The sequence below is a fragment of the Ammospiza caudacuta genome, chromosome 10 (assembly GCF_027887145.1).
Source record: "Ammospiza caudacuta isolate bAmmCau1 chromosome 10, bAmmCau1.pri, whole genome shotgun sequence".
Taxonomy (NCBI): Eukaryota; Metazoa; Chordata; class Aves; order Passeriformes; family Passerellidae; genus Ammospiza; species Ammospiza caudacuta.
The window spans coordinates 3,878,112-3,893,558 of NC_080602.1; the positions used below are offsets into that span (position 1 = coordinate 3,878,112).

The 15,447-nt window shown below is 54.5% G+C and overlaps 1 protein-coding gene across 1 annotated transcript; it reads right to left on the reverse strand.

Annotated features, from left to right (window-relative positions):
- Positions 1–4,775: 4,775 nt before the first annotated feature.
- LOC131562119 (serine/threonine-protein kinase pim-1-like) lies at positions 4,776–15,026 on the reverse strand. The gene is made up of 7 exons (XM_058811691.1): positions 14,957–15,026; positions 14,376–14,503; positions 6,691–7,278; positions 6,514–6,564; positions 5,950–6,316; positions 5,131–5,307; positions 4,776–4,882 (listed from the first exon to the last, which is right to left on the reverse strand). Exons 1-7 carry the CDS (start codon positions 15,024–15,026, stop codon positions 4,776–4,778), a joined length of 1,488 nt encoding a protein of 495 aa, XP_058667674.1.
- Between the last annotated feature and the right edge of the window lie 421 nt (positions 15,027–15,447).

A 15,447-nucleotide genomic window follows, 5' to 3' on the forward strand; every position in this document is an offset into this window, starting at 1 on the left:
TGCAAAAATAGCCAATTTCCTCCCTTCCTCCTTTTTTCATTGTATACAATCTCCCAAAGTTGACCACTGACATTAGGGTCCTGGCCAATCCTGTTCTGTAGAGTATTTAGTGTTACATCCCTGAGCAGCCAAAGATACCAAATTAGTATTGTCAGCACTATTTCACATTATTATATAATTTTATACATAGATAGTGATATAGAAATATAGATAGATACAGACATAAATAAATATATATAAATAGATATATTGAAGTCTTATTATACTATAAATACATATATAATTATTATGTATATAGATATTTCACTTGCACAAATGCATCTGAGCTCAAGACTAAAACCTTCTTCTCTTGCTCCATGTGGGAGCATTCCAACCATAATTGTTCCTTCTGAAGGTGCTGTTTCCTATGTACTCTTTCCTTTTCCATATGCAATTATTGGATGCATTTGAAGCCATCCAGGGGTGCAGCTTCTTTTACCCGACTGCCCCACTACTCCCACAGGGCTCCAACCTCAGCCCACTCCAGAGCCAGGGAACTCCAGGGAAGGGCTTCCCAGCTGGGTATTTCTGATGGGACTGATTCCTCACATTGACACTGAACAAGTGACATTTTGTTGGCATCTGGCCAGACTGTGCCAGTTTTGTTTTACCAGTGGCCAAAGTCAGCACCAAAGACACAGACTCCAGCTGAAGGAATCAGTGTCATTTCCTGCAGCTCAGAGCAGCAAAGAATCACAAAAGGAGCAGCTCAGCAATGCACCCAAGCATCCCCACCAAAGATTGCCTGCAGTGATTAACAAAGATCCAGCAGCATTTACCCTCAGCCTTTACCATCCCCCAGACCCACACAGCAGCTGGGGAAGCTGTCACAGCCAAGGGCTGCAGAGCCACTCCTGGGCACTGGGAATTCCTGCAGGTGCCTCCAGCCCCAGGTGAGGCTCCAACCCCGCTGGGAGAGGGCCCAGCTCTGACAGTGCTGAATGAACAAACTGACAGCACTGCTAGTGTGGCAACATCTGCTTTCATCCTCCTCTTGGGTCCCTCCCAAAGCCTGGCCAGGGCTCAAGGAGGAACCAAGGGAGCTGACTTTGACCATACAGCCCCAAACAAGGCCAGATGTCAGATTTCATGGCCTTGTCTGGCTTCTAAATACACAAAGGTCAATACATGTTTCACTAGTGAGTGGCTACATCTATCACAGGGCTAATGACCATGCATATTTCATCAGGGAGCAGATACAAAGAGAACCTTTGCTTGGAAGGTTCATCCAGAGGCCACCTTTGGCTCAGGGCCTGCTGTCCAGGCCTCACTCAGGGCTGGTGTCCAGGCCTTGGCACTTCAGGGACGTGGTTTAGTGCTGGGCTTGGCACTGCTGGGTGACCGGCTGCACTGGGTGAGCTCAGAGGGCTTTTCCAACAGAAAGGATTCTGTGATTCCATGATTCTATCCACTGCATTCAGCTGGGGCTATTTTAGCAGCATTCCTTTGCTCCAAAAGTTCCCTCTTGCCCAGCTCCTGTGGCCTGAGGCTTCAGCTCCTTCAGCTCCTGGTGCTGAGCTGCTCATGCTGAACGAGACGGCTCAGAGAGAAGAACACAGTCCATGCAATTCCTTCTGGGACACGGAGAGGGGAGGCTGTGCAAACAGGAGCATTGTTTGCTGTGGCCTCCTCTCTGCCCTTCACACCTTTCAGTGCTTTGAACCAGCCAAGAGCTTTCTCCAAGAGTGCAATGGAGCAGCTGTTCCTGCTCCCAGGCCTGGCTCTCTCCAGTCTCTGCCCTTGCCTGCTTCTGTCCCTCTTGCTGTGCCCTCTGTTCCCCCAGGGCTCGCTGGCTGCTGCCCAGGACTGTGGCACTGGCACAGATCCAGTGCTCCAGAGCCTCCTTTCTGTGCCCTTGCAGCTGCCTGGGCACAGCAGCCTTTTCCATCTGGAAGCTCCCCATGCACAGGGAGTGCCCAGCTCCGTTCCTTGCACAGCCTCCAGGAGCCCAGGGCTGCCATCTCCAGTCCCTGCTGGCCCTGGGGGCTCCCAGGTGCCTCAGGCTGCTGTGACACCGCTGCACACGGGAGGGAAGAGGGGCAGGGGCTGTGCTCAAAGTCAGCTCCATGTGCTGCTGCTGCTGCTGTGGGGTCATTTGTGCAGCCCTGTCTGCCCAGAGTCAGGGATCAGATGCTGCCAGTCTCTTCCAGCCCTGGCTGCTCAGAGTTTGGGCCTTGGAGCCCCAGGTGGCCAAAGGCAGCTGCTGCTGGTCCCTCTGTGTGCTCGAGTTCAGCAGTGCTGCTCCATCAGTCTGTGCCCAGCAACGGGGAAAAGCCTCAGCCCTGCAGGGCCAGGAGCTGCTGGGCTCTGCCTGAGCAGCTCAGCCAGCAGGAAGGGAGCTGCTCCACATGGGAACCAGGAGCAAAGGACATTCCTTTTGTAGGACATGTTTTCGATTTAGAGGGAAAAAAAAGGAAAAAGGAAAAAAATAGGTAAATTGTAAAAGATAAGAATAAAATCCAAGTGTTAGTGAAAAAACATAACACAATGTTAGTGAAAAAACCAAAACATAAATGCAAAGATACATTCTTTGCATTAAGAGGTAAATGATCTTTTTCAGAAGAGAACTCAGTTCTTTACATTGTAAATGTGCTGATGGCATGGATCCATCTTACTGACCTCAGCAGCCTCTTAAAAGATTTTGGGCTTTTTTCCCAACACTGGTATTTGAAATTGTGCTCGAAGCAAGAGGAAATTGCTTTGTGCCCTTCCAGCTCCAAGCAGGACTGGGAATGGAAACTCTGTCAAAGCCCAAATCCTTTAGAAGATGACCTTCCTTCTCACCCTGCGAATGAGCTGCACATTCCCTTTGAAACTGCCAGGAGTTTCTTAGAGTCACAAAGTCCCACTTACGGCTTTTTGCTCTGGTTTGGAAGTGCAGAAGGGCAATTCTCCATCCACCAGCTCCAGACTGCACTGCCTCAGGAGCACGGCCCACTCGCCAGCTTTGGCCCACTCGTGGCACTGCCAGAGGAGGAAGAAAGTGCAATTGCACAATTCCAGCCAATAAAGAAGGAAGAATGGGACAGACAAAACACCCTGTGCAGATCCAGGTGTTCAGCTGCTACTGTGGAGAGTTTGGGTCCTTGCCAGTTGGATGTGTGTCCCCAGCTGCAATCTCTGGGCCTGCAGCAGAGTCTCACTCACCTGCCAAAGCAGAAAGCTCAGGCGCTGTGCTCGCAACGGGCTCGTCTGATGCAGAGCTGTCAGAGCAATGTGAGGGCAGAGCCAGCCCAGCTGGGCCCAGGGCTGAGCCCAGCTGAGCCCTGGCAGAGCCCAGAGCAGCCTCAGCAGCCGCAGAGCCCGGCTGCAAGGAGAGAAAGCAGAAACCGCCCGTCAGCTGAGGGCTCCTGTGCCCTTGTGCCAAGGCCTGCGGTGCCCAGGCCATGCTGGCTGTGCCCAGAGCTGTGCCCAGAGCTGCCCATCCCTGCTGCCTTTGGCACAGAGCAGGAGGGCAGCACATGTGCCCAGCCTGCAGCCAGCCAGGGCACATCCAGCCCTCAGCAGCTGCCCAGAGCAGGATGCTCCTGTGCTCGCTGCCAGCTCCCAAAAGCTCTGATACCACCCTGCCAAGCACACAGGGACCCACCTCACGCCAGCCACGGCTGCAAGAAAAGCTGCTCCCAAACGATGTCCTCAGCCTTCTTCAAGGGCACGGCCCATCCACGCCACAGCTGCTCCCAAGCACTTCCCCATCCACACTGGACCACCTCGAATGCTTCCTCTGGAATAACAAAAAACACATTATTGAAAAGAGTTTAGAGACAAAAAGGGAAAAAAAGAAAAACGGTAAAAACTCTTATCTCTGTCAGGCCCTTGAGGAAGGCCCAACCCCTACATGGTAGGGAAAAACCCAGCCATGGCTGTGAGAAACCCACACTTTCTCTCTTCCCCCCTGCACTGCCCCCCCAAAATCACGGTGACCCCAAAGCAAACAAGGGCAGTGGAGCAGCCCAGCCCTTCCTTGCCTGCACAGCAAAGCAGCTGTGCACAGGTTCTGGAGTCCCACCTCTGCTCCCACCATGGGCTTTGTTTGTGTCGGGCTGGCTGCCCCAGCCCCAGCCCGGGGCACGGTGGGTGCTGGGGCTGTTGGCAGGGCCAGGAGCCCACTCCCATTTCGTACCCACCCCAGCCCATCCTCCCAGCCCTGCCAAAAGCAGCTGGGCAGCCACTGAAGAATGAGTTGCATCTGCCCCAGCAAAGGGGGAGCCTTTGGTTCCCCGCCATGCTGGGCAATGCCCAAATCTGGCAGAATTTCCCTGGGTGGGGACTCACCTGCAAATTCCCTGTGGAGTTTGGCTTTGAAGAAGGTGCCAGAATCAAAGTCCATCACCTTCAGCCTCCCGTGGCCAGGCTGAGAAGAGCTTGTCATTACTGATGTCACCCTCGCTGTCTCCAGCAGCAGCAGCAGCAGCATCATCCCCACCCGGTACAGCTTCTCCAGGGGCTCCTTCTCCTTCCCTGGGGGCAGACCAGGCTCTCAGGGCTCTGCCCAGGGCCCCAGCTGTCAGGGAACCAGGACAAGCAAAACCAGCTGGGATGGCGGCCACCAGTGCTGGGCAGAGCAGCTCAGCTCCAGCACAAGGGCTGCGTGTTCCCATCCCATGACCCCGGTGCTGTGACACTGGCAGCACAAAAAACTCTGGGTTCCTTTGCTTCTGACTGCCAAGGCACATGTGGAGTAGGAACTTACCAGGGCTCTGGATCAAAGTGTGCCTGTGGCTCTCTCCCTTCTTCTATGGCAGAGGAATATCCCACATCCAAGGATCACAGAACAGGTCTTCCAGTGTGGGTCTGTCCAAGGAGTTCACGGATAAACACCACCTGATCAGGTCTTTGCACTCTGGGGAGAAAAAGCAGAAACTGAAGGTCAGCCAGAGAAGGCTCCTGTCTGCTTTGCCCCACTATTCCCATGCCCAGGCCATGCTGGATGTGCTCAGAGCTGGGCCTAAACTTTCCCATCAATTCCCTGTTTTGGAGGAGAGCAGGACATGTGCCACCTCCTCAGCAGCTGCCAGAGCGGGATGCCCACGAGCCTGCTGCTGGCTCCCAGCACTGGCATTCCCCCCGTGCCCAGACAAGAGGATCCACCTTGAGAGAGCCGTTGTGGCAGCGGGAGCTGGCCCCAGCTGAGGTTCTGGCCCCTCCTGAAAGGGTGCTCCCCGCAGACCATCTGGTGCAGCAGGATGCCCAGGGACCAGACCGTTGCTGCCTCGCCATGGTACCAGCCAAAGTCGTTCCATTCCGGGGGGCTGTACGACAGTGTTCCTATGGAATACAGATGGAGTTCATCAGGGGGATGCTGCTTCTCCCAGAGCCTGGCCCCAGCATCCCTGCACCTGCGGGGGCTGCATCAGGGGCACACAGGGTGACCACTGCCCTCTCGCCAGCACCTGGGACTTGTGCACAAAGTTAGGGTTGGAAAAGAAGCCTCTGGTGCTGGAAGAGGGCAGCCCTGGCTAGGCTCAACCATGACATGCAAAGGAAAAACCCACTCCATGCTGGGGAAAAAACCTGCCCATATCCTCCCTGCCTGCATTGCCCCAAAAATATTATGAAGCCAAGGCAAACAGGGCGAGTGGAGCAGTCCAAGCCCTTCCTCTCATCTGCACACCAAAGTGGCTGGGGCACAGGTTCCGCCCTCCCTCTCTGCTACCCCCACCCACGGGGGGTTTGGTCGGGCTGGCTGCCCCAGCCAAGCCCCAGTCCTGGGCAGAGTGGCTGGCAAAGGCTGCCTGCAGGGCTGGAAGATGGCTGCCCACCCAGCCCTGCTCTAAAGTAACTCAGCTGAAGATTCAGTGCCCTGACTGGCAGCAAAAGGGAGAATCCCCGCTGCCACAGCCAGCTTGGGCTGGGAGATGTTGGGCCATGAGATGTCAGCAGCGGGAGCACAGCCCTGTGTAGGCTCACCTGCAAAGTGAGTGTAGACTGTGTCCTGCAGGTAGGTGCCACAGCCAAAGTCAATCAGTTTGGCCTGCCCGGTGTCCAGGTCAACCAGGATGTTCTCTGGCTTGATGTCCCTGTGCAGGACCCCGCAGCTGGTGCAGTGCCGCACGGCCTCCAGCACCTGGCGGAACAGCTCCCGCGCCTCCTCCTCGGGCAGGAACCGCCGTGCCCGAATGAAACGCTGCAGGTCCTGACACTGCTCTGGCCGCTCCAGCACCATCACGATGCAGTTGGGGAGCTCGAGCCACTCCAGCAGCTGGACCACACCGGGGAAGCCAGTAGACACCTTGGTCAGCAGCACAACCTCCAGGGGTGCGCTGGTGCCGTCGGGCTGCGGAAGGAGCACGACGCCGTCAGTGGGGCCGATGCCGTGCCGGGTCTGGGGAAGCCCTCAGCCAGCCCGGGATGCTCTGCGCCCTGCGCTGGCCCCACGCCCGCTCTCCCTCGGGGCGTCCTGGCGGCTCCCACCGTGCCGGGCCCCGGCTCATCCCCGGCCGGCAGCCCCGGCTGCTGGCCCCGCTCACTCACCAGCTCGCCCCAGTGCCGGACGCGGTTCCGTGGCACCCTTTTGATGGCCACCTGCAAGCCAAGGGCAGCAGCGGGGTGAGCTCGCTGCCCGTACTGCGAGCCCCATCCTCCGCTCTCCGCCCTCCTCCTCCTGCATCCCCTCCTCCTCCTGCGCCCGCCGCCGGCCCCGCCGCTCACCGGGGCGCCGTCCGAGAGCCGCGTGGCCGCGAAGACTCTGCCGAAGCCGCCGCGCCCCAGCAGCGATCCCAGCCGGTACCGCTCCTGCAGGGCCTCCTGCGCCGTCCCTGCGGGCGGGACGCGGCTGTCAGCGCTCGGCCCGGGTCCAGCAACGGCCCCCGAGCGCCCCTCACCCGCCCCGGGCCGGCCATGCCCAGGCGTTCGCTCCCAGGAACGCGGCACGGGAGGCTCGGGGCCGGCGGCCGCGCTGCCGAGCGGCGGAGCTCGGGCCGGGGAAGCCGCAGTGGAGGCGGCGGGAGCGGCCGCGCCGCGTGTGTGCTCCGCGGGCCCCGGGAGAAGCCGGGGCCGGGGCCGGCGCCGGGGCTGTGGCCGGGGCCGGGGCCGAGGTCGGGTCCGGGGCCGGGCTCGGGCCAGGCGGAGCCGAAGGGCGGCGATGCCGCCCCAGCCCCAGGCACTGATGCCCGCCCAGCAGCGCCACCGCCAGTACACCCAGAGCCGGGCGGAGGCGAGACCGCGGCGGGACGGCCGGGGCCGGGCACGGGGCAGCCCCGCCCGGGGCCGGGGGCGGGCCGGGGGCATGGCCCTGCCCTGCAGGGGGGAGGGAGGAGGGGAGAGGAGAGGGACGCCGGACAAGGGACCCCGAGAGAAGGGTGCCCGACAGCGGGAAAGGGAGAGAAAGAGAAAGAAGAAGAGAAAGAAAAAGAGAAATAGAAAGAGTGCTTAAAACTATCTGTTTGCTGCTGCTGCTGTCGCCGCTGCTGCTGCCGCCGCTGCCGCCGCTGCAACTGAAGCACCGGGGCCGTTCGTCCCCGTGTCCGTTCCCCGCTCGCCCCACGAGCCCCACGTTCGAGCCCCGCGCGCCCCGGGGACAGCCCCTCCGTCTGCCCAAACACGGGAACTTTGCAGCGCTGAGCCCAAATGCAGAGCCCTGACTCCTGCACGCTGGCACAGTGATCCCCTCGCTCGCTGCTGTGCATTGTCCTTGCTGAGGATCAAACACTGTCGGGCCACCTTCCCTTGGGGTAGGATTCCTACCTGAGCCCAGCACTGCACTTACATCTCCAGTGTTGCTTTGCAGTAAAAACAGGGGAAGGAAAACTGTGTGTGGCTCATGGTATTTTAGTGTCTAAAAATCACTACGTCATCGATCTTAGAGATGAGATGCATCTGGAATTACTGGGATGCAACATGAAAAAGGGGAGCATAGAAATAGATAAGGGAAAACATCTTAGATTGTTTCTTTCATTTTCATTTTACTTCTGGAAAGCTGTTTCAGTTTTCCAGGAATCTCCTCCTGTCTGCTCTCCCCAAGAACCTCTCATGGAGAACGAGGTCAAGTTTCTGTTGCAAGATTTTCCATCAGGGAATTATGCCACATGTGAAGTTTTCATTGTGACTGTTCTGGTTTAGGGCAAATTTTGGGAGGAAATCTCCAAAAGGGGTCCATCTAGAAAGCAAGTTCAAGCGTCCCCTCCCCGACTAGTTCAGGAAAAGACTTCCCTTGAGAAAAGTTAAAAACCCCAGTTTGTTTAACAAGTAAAGTATTCACAAGCATGAAAAATGAATAATATTAAATAAAACCTCGGACAGTGCTGAAGAGATGGCAAATTCAGAAGGTCCTTTTTGTGGGTTGTAGTTGGCTCCCTCGGTCTCTTCTAAGTCCCTCTGGTGCTGGAATGCAGCGTCCCAGAGCTCGGGGGGCCACAGGTGTGAGCTGCTGCTGCCGGTGTTTTTCTGGGTTTTCAGTCCAGAGCAGGTGTAAACAGTTCCAAGAAAAAAGAAAGTCACAGTCCAAGGAACTTCCCTGCCCCAGCTAGCTAAAAAACAATTGCTAGACATGGGCTGTGAAGGCATCAGGAAGTTTCCAAGTCTGAGCACTGGTGGTCTCAGCTAACACCAGAGCTGGATGGTGCTGGAGCCAGAACCTGCAGATTTCCAAATTTTGGCTTTCTGTGCCAGCAAATCGCTGGACTTGGGCTGTGCCAGCACTAGGAAGTTTTCAGATCTGGGCACTGGCGTTGCCAGCAAACACCAGATCTAGGTGATGTCGTTGCCAGTGATAGAAATCTGCTGGATTTGTGCTCTGCTGGCACTGAGAAATTTCCAAATCTGGGTTCTGGTTACATGAAACGCAAGATGTGGGTGGTGCCAGAGCCAGTAAGAGGAAGCTGCCACAGGTTTTGGATTTCTGTGCCAGCAAATTGCTGCACTTGGGCTGTGCCAGAATAGGGAAATTTCCAGATCTGGGCACTGGCAGTGGCAGCAAACAGCCCATTTCAGGCTCCAGGCTCCAGGCAGGACTGTATCTGGATGCCTTCCTCTTTGTCTTCCTTCTTTCCTTCCTTCTTTCTTGGGATCCTGCGGCCAGCAAACTCCAGATTGTGCAGTGCTGGCAAGGGGAAATTGACAGGTTTTAGCTTACTTTGCCAACAAATTCTGGACACGGGTGGTGCCAGAAGAGGGAAATTGCCAGATGTGGGCACTGGCAGTGCCAGTGCACACCAGATCTGGGTAGGGAATGTGCCAGCACCAGGAAATTGCCAAATGCTAACTTTCAGTGCCAGCATATTGCTGGAATTATGCTGTGCAGGAACCTGAAAAATTCTGGATCTGGGCACTTGTGGTGTCAGCAAACACAAGACTGGGTTGCTGTAGGTACCAGGTATTTGCAAGGTTTTGGCTTTCTTTGCCAGAAATCACTAGACTTGGGCTGTGCTGGCACCGGGCAATTCCCGCATCTGGGCACTGGTGGTGCCAGCAAACACCGGATCTTGGCATTGCCAATGACAGTAGCAGGGAATTGCCACATTTTGGCTTTCTTGACCAGAAAATTGCTGGACTTGGCTCTGCCAGAACAGGGAAATATCCAGATGTGAGCACTGGCAGTGGCAGCAAACACCAGGTCTGGGCACCTGTATTGGCATCAGGAAATTGCCGGATTTTGGCTTTCTGTGCCAGCAAATTGCTGGACTTGGGCTGTGCCAGGACAGGGAAATTTCAAGATCGGGGCGCTTGTGCAGCAAACACCAGATCTGGGTGGTGCTGGTGGCAGCACCGGGAAGCTGCTGGGTTCTGGCTTTCTTTGCCAGAAAATTGCTGCATTTAGGTTTTGCTGGCACTGAGAAATTTCCAGATGCTAATTTTCTATGCCAGCAAACTGCTGGAATTAGGCTGTGCAAGCATCTGAAACATTCCTGATCTGGGTACTGGTGGTGTCAGCAAACCCGAGATCGGGTTGCTGTAGGTACCAGGTCTTTGCTTGGTTTTGGAATTCTTTGCCAGCAAGTTGCTGGACTTGGGCTGTACCAGAATAGGGAAATATCAAGATCTGGGAACTGGCAGTGCCAGCAAACACCACATTTCAGGAAGGACTGGATCTGGACCCGTTCCCTCCCTGCCTCCCTCCTTTAGCAAGGTGCCAGAGGGGCTGGACAGCAGCCAGGCAGAAAGGGACGTGGGGACACTGATGGACAGCAGGCTGGACATGAGCCAGCAGTGTGCCCAGGTGGCCAAGGAGGCCAATGGCTCCTGGCCTGGCTCAGGAATGGTGTGGCCAGCAGGAGCAGGGCAGGGATTCTTCCCCTGTGCTCAGCACTGCTTGGGCAGCACCTTGAGTGCTGTGTCCACTTCTGGGCCCCCAATTTAGGACATGGAGTGGCTGGAGCGTGTCCAGAGAAGGGTAGCAAGGCTGGGGAGGGGTGTGGAGCACAAGTCCTGTGAGGAGCAGCTGAGGGAGCTGGGGTTGTTTATCCTGGAGAAGAGGAGGCTCAGGGGAGACAAGGCGGTTTCAGGGCACAGGCTGGACTTGATGATCTCCAAGATCTTTTCCAACCTTGCTAATTCTGGGATTCTCTGGAACTACCCTTGGACCAGTTGCAGGAGGAGCTCTAGGCCTCCTCTTCAGAAGCTCCAGCAGCCCAGGACCCTCAGCTTCTCCTGCCAGCCCCAAAGCCCATCCTGTCAGTCCTGCAGAGCCTCTGCAGCTCCTCCTCACTGCCCAGAACAGGGAGCCCCAGAGCCAGACACAGCAGCCCAGATGTGCCCCCCTGGCCTGGGGTGCCGCTGGCAAGGGAGCAGCACCAGGCACTGCAGGAGCCTGCAGACAATTGATCTGAAGGCCAAAGCTCCTTAGCTCCTTCTGAAAGAGCAGGAACAGTTCCTCATTCCAGAGTGGTGGAATGCTGGGCACCGCAGCTCCGGGTGAGGACTGGACACAAGTTTGCTCCCACTGAGTGCTGGGATGGGTTCTGCAGGAGCTCTGGGCTCCTGTGCTTGCCAGGCACAATGAGGAGAGAAGGAGCCAAGTCCACTGATGTGGGAAATGGATTTGTAGAAAGTTTTTAGAGCCTAATAGAAGGCCCACAAAGTATGAATCTGTATATAAATCTTGAGACAAGAAATGCTAACTTAAAAATTTCCATGGAATAGGACAGATATTGTTGAGAGAGAAATGCAGCTGGAAAAAAGTTTCAAAAGATGGCCTTGCAAATAAGATTTTGGAAAAACAGAGCTATGAAAGATGCATTGTAGTGGGACCCACAAAGAGTAGTTTTAAATAATTGGCTTTAAGGCATCTACAACATGGCATGGCAAAAGGCTGATAGACCAAGAAACGCTTATAATGTAAAATATTTAGGAAGTAGTTGGCTTCTGATTGTGATGGCGTGAATGATAACATCTGTATTGTCTCACCCTTCTCATGAGACTGAAAATGGAATAGAAGTTTTTAAAACACCTCTCAGTTGCCCCATCTCTAGGTCAAGAAAAGAGTATTATCCAACACACTGACACACCTTTTCCTCAAGCATAGCCCAGCCTGGACCAAACACACTGAAAGGTTTCCCCTGTGGCCCATGTCTCGAAACATCAGGTCTGCTGTTTGACAACTCAGGTTGGTTTGGTGTCAAGGAGTTCCCTCAGAAATACTGGGTTTGTCTTCCTCTGTGCCTTCCCCTCAGCAGCCTTGGGGATGCTCCTGTGTGAAGCCATCTGTCTCACACAGTTTGAGACAACTTCAAACAGGATACTGTGCAATAAGTCGTCTCCTCTAAAGTGTTCCTGCAATCCCTTTCCAGCAATGGGAAATTATTACTAATGGATGGAAGTGGAAAACCCCCAACAGTTTATTATCAAACAGAATCCCCCCATGACACGCGTTCCAAGAAGGCGCCGGGGTCTCTCTCGGAAGAACAGGAGCTGTCACGGAGCAGTTCCAGCAGCTGATGGAAGCTCGGGGACTCATCCGGTGTCGGCTTTCTCCCACGGCAGAGCTCCATGGAGCGGGCAGGGCAGTGAAGCAGCTGGGCTGGAGCCCCTCGCTGCCTTGTCTCCCCGGCGTGGCTCAGCCCACAGACTCTCGGGCTGGGAGCGGGGCCGCTCCGCTCCTGCCGGCACCGTGTCCCTGGGCTTGGACAAACAGTTTCCTGCCAGGAGAGCCCTGCACACTGCTCCACAGATCTTTCATAAAGGCCCAAACCAACTCCAAACACTCTGTCTGCAGCAGCTTTGCACAAAGGGCTGCAGCAATCCGGGACAGCTGCAAGTGAGTGTCGGAAGGCTCTTGTCTTGTTCCTGTCAGCAGAATTCTTGATGATCTGATGCAGTTTTATTCAGATGTAACATGAGAGCGGAGGTTTTTTGTTAAAATATTTCATGATGAGTAACAAGCCTTGGGTGCATGAGGTACAGGACTGACATGCCAAAGCATGAGCGTATCCTCCAAAGCGGCCAGTCTAATTGTCCATTTTATTACTCTTGTAATTACTTCACACTAATGAGGAAAACCAAGCTCTGCTTGGAGGCAAAACAGGCATGGGATACACTATGGTCCCTCGCAGGCTCAGCAGGGCTGGCAGTGACAAAGCAGGCCGTCTGCTTCATTGTGAACCACTACAGAGCTACATCCCAATCTGGTTTATGTAGCGTGGTATTATTAAGAGCTCCTTTTCTGCATGAGACACAAAAAGGAGATTCCAAATGATCTTCATGCAAGCATGCAGTAAAGAACTGCTTCTGCTATCCTAACAAAGCATTTGCTTTGGCAATTACACTCTTCCCATTCATCTTTTGATGCAGACACGTCAGGTTTTCTCTCACACCCCTGCAAGGCTGGCAGTCTCTGTTTCCCATTTCCTGTTCTTCTCTAGAGATGGTGCAGTGGCTGCTTTGAAACAAAAAGCCCTGAGATCTGGACAGCTTGAAGGAGCATGAAATGCTAATTAAGTGCTCATATTGGTAACACCCAGGTCTGCACTGCCCAGTGCTCTGGAGCAGCAGCAGCAGGACCATGCATCATTCCTGTTGGTTGATGTTCATGTTTCTGGTGTGCAAGAGCAATGACTTTGAGGAGGGACAAAAATGCCCCTCTTCAAACAGTGGGTGTGCAAGGAGATGTGAAGTTTCACAGCCTTTTCTAGGATATTTCAGAAAGATCTAAGAGAATATTGTGGCATGGGGTAGGTCCCTAATTTTGTCTCCAGAGAAGTCCCCAAAGGGCACATTGACTCTGCTGCTGATGGCAACCCCATAAGCTCATGGACCAGTTTTCCCTGCAACGTTCCACCCTGCCTGGGCTTTGCTAGGCCGGGACTAGACCCAGAGCTAAGCAAACACAGGCAGCCAGGTGACATTGTGTAACATCAGAAGCTGGCAACCATGAGGACTTTCCTGTCAAAAGGTTACAGCTTGCACTGGGCCCAGAAGTGTTTTACCCTAATGCAAAGCAAATTGAAATGTGAAGTTTAAAAGCTTCAAATGACTATGAAAGGAAACTGCAGAATAATTTCTGGAAGGGCAGCATTGTCAATGATCATGCTGCCCACCAAGAGCTGGAGCTGAATCCAGAATTGCTTCTTCCAGCTGTGCAGGAATTCATTCCACTGGCAAGCACTGATCCACGGGAACAAATGATCCCCTAGCTCTGGGCTGAATGGCACCCAGGCTGCAGTGCAGATTTGAGGAGCCCTTGTCACTTGTTATTGGCCTCCCAGGGCACTCATCCTTCTGCAAACAAGGTGCAAACAACACAGCTGCACTGCTGTCCCGGATAAATATACATACAGGTGACTTTGCCAAAGCAGTGCATCATTTCCCAGTGAAATACATGACCTCTTCTTACCTATGGAATTGTGATTGAAGACACCTGTGAGCCAGATCTGTGGGAGATTGCAAAGGAGAAAAGCTTTGGGATTTGGGCACACTTCTCTTGGTTTCTTTGCTCAGGCCTTTGGTGAGCACAGAACACACCTAGGTAGAAAACCTTTGATTATACAGGATCTTTTGGATCCATTGTCCCTCAAACAGGTCAACAGGTGACTGTTGTAATGCTAAGTAACAAAGAGCAGCACAAATGACACAAAGATAACATGGCCAAAGTGGAAGAGGAGAGGCCCAATGAGGAAAGGATGTGGTGAGACACTGGCACACTGAGTGAGCTGCACTCCCATAATCTCTACGCCAGCAGGTCCTGGTCTCACATTCTCCTCTTGGTTTTTTCGATTTTGTTTATTTATTTCCTTTTTTTTCATCATCAAAATGAAATATATAGAATTAAAGACATGTCATCAAAACTTAAAGACAGAATCAAAACACATTAATTCAAAACTACATCTAAAGATCAGAACATATGTACATCTATAACTATGAAGCCTAACGCATCAATCCTTTTCTTCAAGCACTCTCCATACAGGCGGCAGCTTCTTCCTGAGCTTGGAGGATAGAGAGCTCTTCTGGATGAGAGACAAGGACTTTGTGGGTGAGAGAACATCGGAAGTGTCCCGAGACAACTTCTCGGTAAGACTGTAACCAGCCAGATCTGCAAAATGGAGACACAAAGTTTAACAGAGGCCACAATGCAAACCTAAAGCATCTGAAGCTCTGTATTTCATGGGACACATTTCCTGGAGATGTGTAAACAGCTGCACAGGGAAACATGCTCCTGCTGGCAGACACTGAGGCAGGCCAGGGCAAACCCTGAGCCACTTGCCCAGAGCTGGCACAGGCCCAGCCTGGCCTCTGGGCTGCCCTGGGACAGCAGGGAGCCCAGAGCCCTGTGCTCCCCAGGAATGGCTCAGCTGCACAGGCACCCTCCTGCTCCTCTGCCTGCCCCACAGCTCAGCAGCCCCACAGCTCCAGGGGCACTGGCAGCAGCACAGCTCATTGCAGGGGCACATGCAGGGCACAGCTGTTCCCTGGCAATGTGCACAGCCTCTCTGGGCTGCCACAAGACCCTTCCTGCCAGCAGAGATTGGCCCAGCTCCCCCCTCACCTCTGTGTGAGGCTGAGCCATGACTGCCCTTCATCTTGTCCTCCATCTGGAGTTGCTTCAGGCCCCCCATGCCATGACTAGGAAGGGCAATGGAGAGAGTGGGGCAGATGCACACCCTTCCTTAGGATTTTGTCATTTTTGGCACAGCTCAAAAGGCAAATCCAGAGGTTTCCAACTCAGCGCTTCCTCAGCCTTCTGGAGAACATCTCGCCTTCACCAGCCCAGCATTTTGGAGAGGTTTTCCCGCACATGTGGAGGCTTGCTGGCAGCACATTCCTTCAGCTGGGTGCCCATCACCTTGCAGAGGGCAGAGGCCAGCTTGGTGGCCACGGTGCGGACGCTGGCGCTCCGCACAGGCAGCGCCTTGTTCTCCAGGCAGGGCCAGAGCACGGGCAGGGCGTCGCGCTGGGCAACTTCAGGGCTCCTGGCATGAACCCCCTGCACAAGCACTGCCGGGACAGAGACACAGCTCCTTACCCACCAGCCTCACT

Excerpts from the sequence above, each read along its gene's own strand:
- LOC131562119 (XM_058811691.1), bottom strand. The coding sequence starts at position 15,026 with ATGGGGGGCCTGAAGCAACTCCAGATGGAGGACAAGATGAAGGGCAGT. Across the intron at positions 6,317-6,513 it reads TCCGGCACTGGGGCGAGCTG|CCCGACGGCACCAGCGCACC; the intron begins GTGAGTGAGCGG and ends CTCCTTCCGCAG. Across the intron at positions 4,883-5,130 it reads GCCACAACGGCTCTCTCAAG|AGTGCAAAGACCTGATCAGG; the intron begins GTGGATCCTCTT and ends TTTTCTCCCCAG.